The sequence below is a fragment of the Morone saxatilis genome, unplaced genomic scaffold (assembly GCF_004916995.1).
Source record: "Morone saxatilis isolate NCDOM2014 unplaced genomic scaffold, NCSU_SB_2.0 Contig10, whole genome shotgun sequence".
NCBI classification, from domain to species: domain Eukaryota; kingdom Metazoa; phylum Chordata; class Actinopteri; family Moronidae; genus Morone; species Morone saxatilis.
The window spans coordinates 1,051,476-1,054,368 of record NW_023339652.1 but is presented as its reverse complement, the minus strand read 5'-3'; the positions used below and the strand labels follow the sequence as shown (position 1 = coordinate 1,054,368).

The window sequence follows — 2,893 nt, the reverse complement described above, 5'->3', positions numbered from 1 at the left end:
TAGACCGAACTCCTTATAACAACACACCGACATCAGTACGATGAAGCACTAAAAGAGAATCTTTCTAATTCAAATCACCACAGATCTGAGATCCACCCGTAGACTAATAAAGTTTGTAGTTTCATCCTTGAAGGAGCAGCGTGTGTTTTAATAATGAGAAAGTTTATCAAAACGTCCTTCCAGCATCTCAGACTCTCCTCGCTCATGCAACAAAATCTGTCAGCTTGCAGCCGTTTGCAGCATCGTTCACATGTCAGAAGGTCAGTGATCATAGTTAACTAAAACTAAACTAGAAACTAAAACTAGGAGTGAAAAACATAAGAATTAATTAATAAAAATATACAGGAAATGTCGTTAGTTTTAGTCAGTTTGGTCAAATCTGCAAACACAACTGTGACTCAATGTGTTTGTATGTAAAACCTAATCAGACAACTCCCCTGAGAAACTAATAATGAAACTAGTAAAAACTAAAACCAAACATGTTTTAACAATAAAAACTGAACTGAAACGAGCAAACACCAGGGTGGGGGTTCTAACTTCCTGAAACGAAACTGAACTGACACAGAAAACTAAACATGACATAAAAATACAAACTACATTAAAGCCTAAATGGAAAAATTCTAAACTCAAAATATCGTATGAAAGGTTTATTGCTTGTCTGAGGTAGAAAAGAGTGATTCAGACTGACTAATAATTCACAATGTATGAAGAATGTGACTTAAATCTGCAGTAGGTAACTTTTATAAAAAATACTTTTTGTCATATTTGCTGAAACTTTCACTTTATCCTGACAGTAAAACATTAGACAGATAATCTGTGAAAGAAACAGGTTCCTCTGATTCCTCCTAGTTCCCCTAATGACATCCAGTGTCACTGGCCCCGAACAAATACAACCAATCATGGACGGTGTATTTGAAGCCAGGCTAGCTGCTACTTGCTGCTTTAAAGCATTGAGTGCTTTTACTTTTGATACTTATTAAGTAAATTTTCCGATTATATAAAACATACTTTACTTAAAGTCCACTGTCTAGAGTCCGTGTTTAGTTTGTCCATTATGAGCTACTGTAGAAACATGGCGGTTCAACATGTCGGACTCCGCCAGAAGAGGACCCGCTCCCTCTGTAGGTAAAAACGTCTCATTCTAAGGTAGCAAAAACACAATGATTGTCTTTTTTAGGTGATTATACAGTAATGAAAACACACCTATGAATATTATATTTCTGACAATAGATCTTCCTCAATGTGACACACTGGACCTTTAAATAAACATTTTCAATGTGTTTTGCTTAATGGAGTATTTTTTAAAGCGTATTTGGATTCATCCTCACTAAAAGAGTCTGTAAACTGCTGAACTTTTTCTTCTAGTTACAATAAAAAAAACTCTGTAAAACCAGAAAACAATGGATCTTTTATGTTGCTGCCAAGAAACATGAAATGTACTGTTACGTTAGTTAATAAGCTGTAGCTATTTAAAGAACTAATGTCTATTATCACTTTCTGGGTTCAACTGAACTTTGGCCTTGTGCATGTATGTGAACATCTCAGGCAGAAAATACAATAATTTGTCCCTGATAATGAGGTTGAGAGAGTTCAGAGACAAACAATACTGCAGGGAGGAGAGACGAACAGACAGATAGACAGACAGGAAGAGAGGGAAATGACGACTGAGGGAAATTAAACTCCATAAATATCAGTGTAACATAGGGCTCTGTTCAAACCCTGCAAGAGGCTGAAATCTACACATTGATCAAATCTACAATCACACTAATAATCCAGACATCATGTCAGTTAATGTTCGTCAGGGGAAACCATCTAAACATGTTATTGTGTTGAAAGAACAGTCCACCATTTTAGGGATATTTTCTGTTTCTCCATCTGTGTCCAGTACAGTTATCCGTATCCTAGCTTAGCATTAACCGATAGCCTCCTGCTAAACTCCAAAAAATACTCCAAATAATAATTAGCTAATGTTTTGATAAGGTAACTTAAAATGTGGCTATATATGTTGCGTTGAGTTGCAGTTTGGCGTTGATTCGCAGTTTGACTGGCTGTACTGTCCCCGGTTACAAGTGGTTCAATGATCATATATATACTGTTTAATATTTTAAAGAAGCATGCACCGCTTTCACCTACTTCACACTACCTTTCAAAAGAATTCTACCAAAAATGTGTCTGTTATAAGAAGGTTTTCTTCTTGAGATAAGCTTCTTATCCTCAGTTAAATAATATTAATACAACATGACTTCAAATTCACTTTAGGATTTATTTCTACTGTCCTTTTTTGAGGAAACTAATAAACTAAATAGTTTACTAATTTTTGTTGTTAAGACGAACATTTCTTGATACAATAAGAAAGTCTCTCTTCATTACGATAAAGTATCTAATTTTTTATTGCTCAAACAAATGTTGACGGTAAATTTAAAAACACTGTTTGAACACCATATTTTGCATGATATGTGCTAAAATTGCAAGAGTGATGGACTACAGTGGTTGTTGAATTACTTGTTGAGAGTTTTTTCTCTATAACAGTATAATAACGAACATGCAAGTAATATTTCCTTCATCGTCAAAACAGCAATTAAAAATAAAATTTTTAACAAACAACAATACATTTGCATTAAGATGAGGCTCGGGATGAATAACTGCTCTTAAATTACACATTTTCTCACTATTTGTTGCACAAAAATGCAACCTCGATGTTGCATTTGAAACTTGACCATAAAGGCATGCATCAGAGAGCAGACTCACCCGGAGCAGCAGCAGCAGTGAGGGGAACCACAGGCAGCACAGATAACTTTTACATTTCAGCATTTTGATCCTTATTCACATCCCCAGACGGAGCACGCACCACCATAATCCTGAGGCTGAGGTAGAAGATGTGTGTCTATATTAA

The 2,893-nt window shown here is 35.4% G+C and overlaps 1 protein-coding gene across 1 annotated transcript in view; it reads right to left on the bottom strand.

Moving 5' to 3' along the window:
* Positions 1 to 2,893, bottom strand: part of LOC118341964 (receptor-type tyrosine-protein phosphatase beta-like) — a 31,201-nt gene that overhangs the window by 27,964 nt on the left and 344 nt on the right. The window contains exon 2 of the mRNA XM_035680392.1: positions 2,749 to 2,893. Within this exon, the coding sequence (XP_035536285.1) occupies positions 2,749 to 2,811 (63 nt within the window). The 5' untranslated portion in view covers positions 2,812 to 2,893. The remainder of the gene's footprint in view (positions 1 to 2,748) is intronic.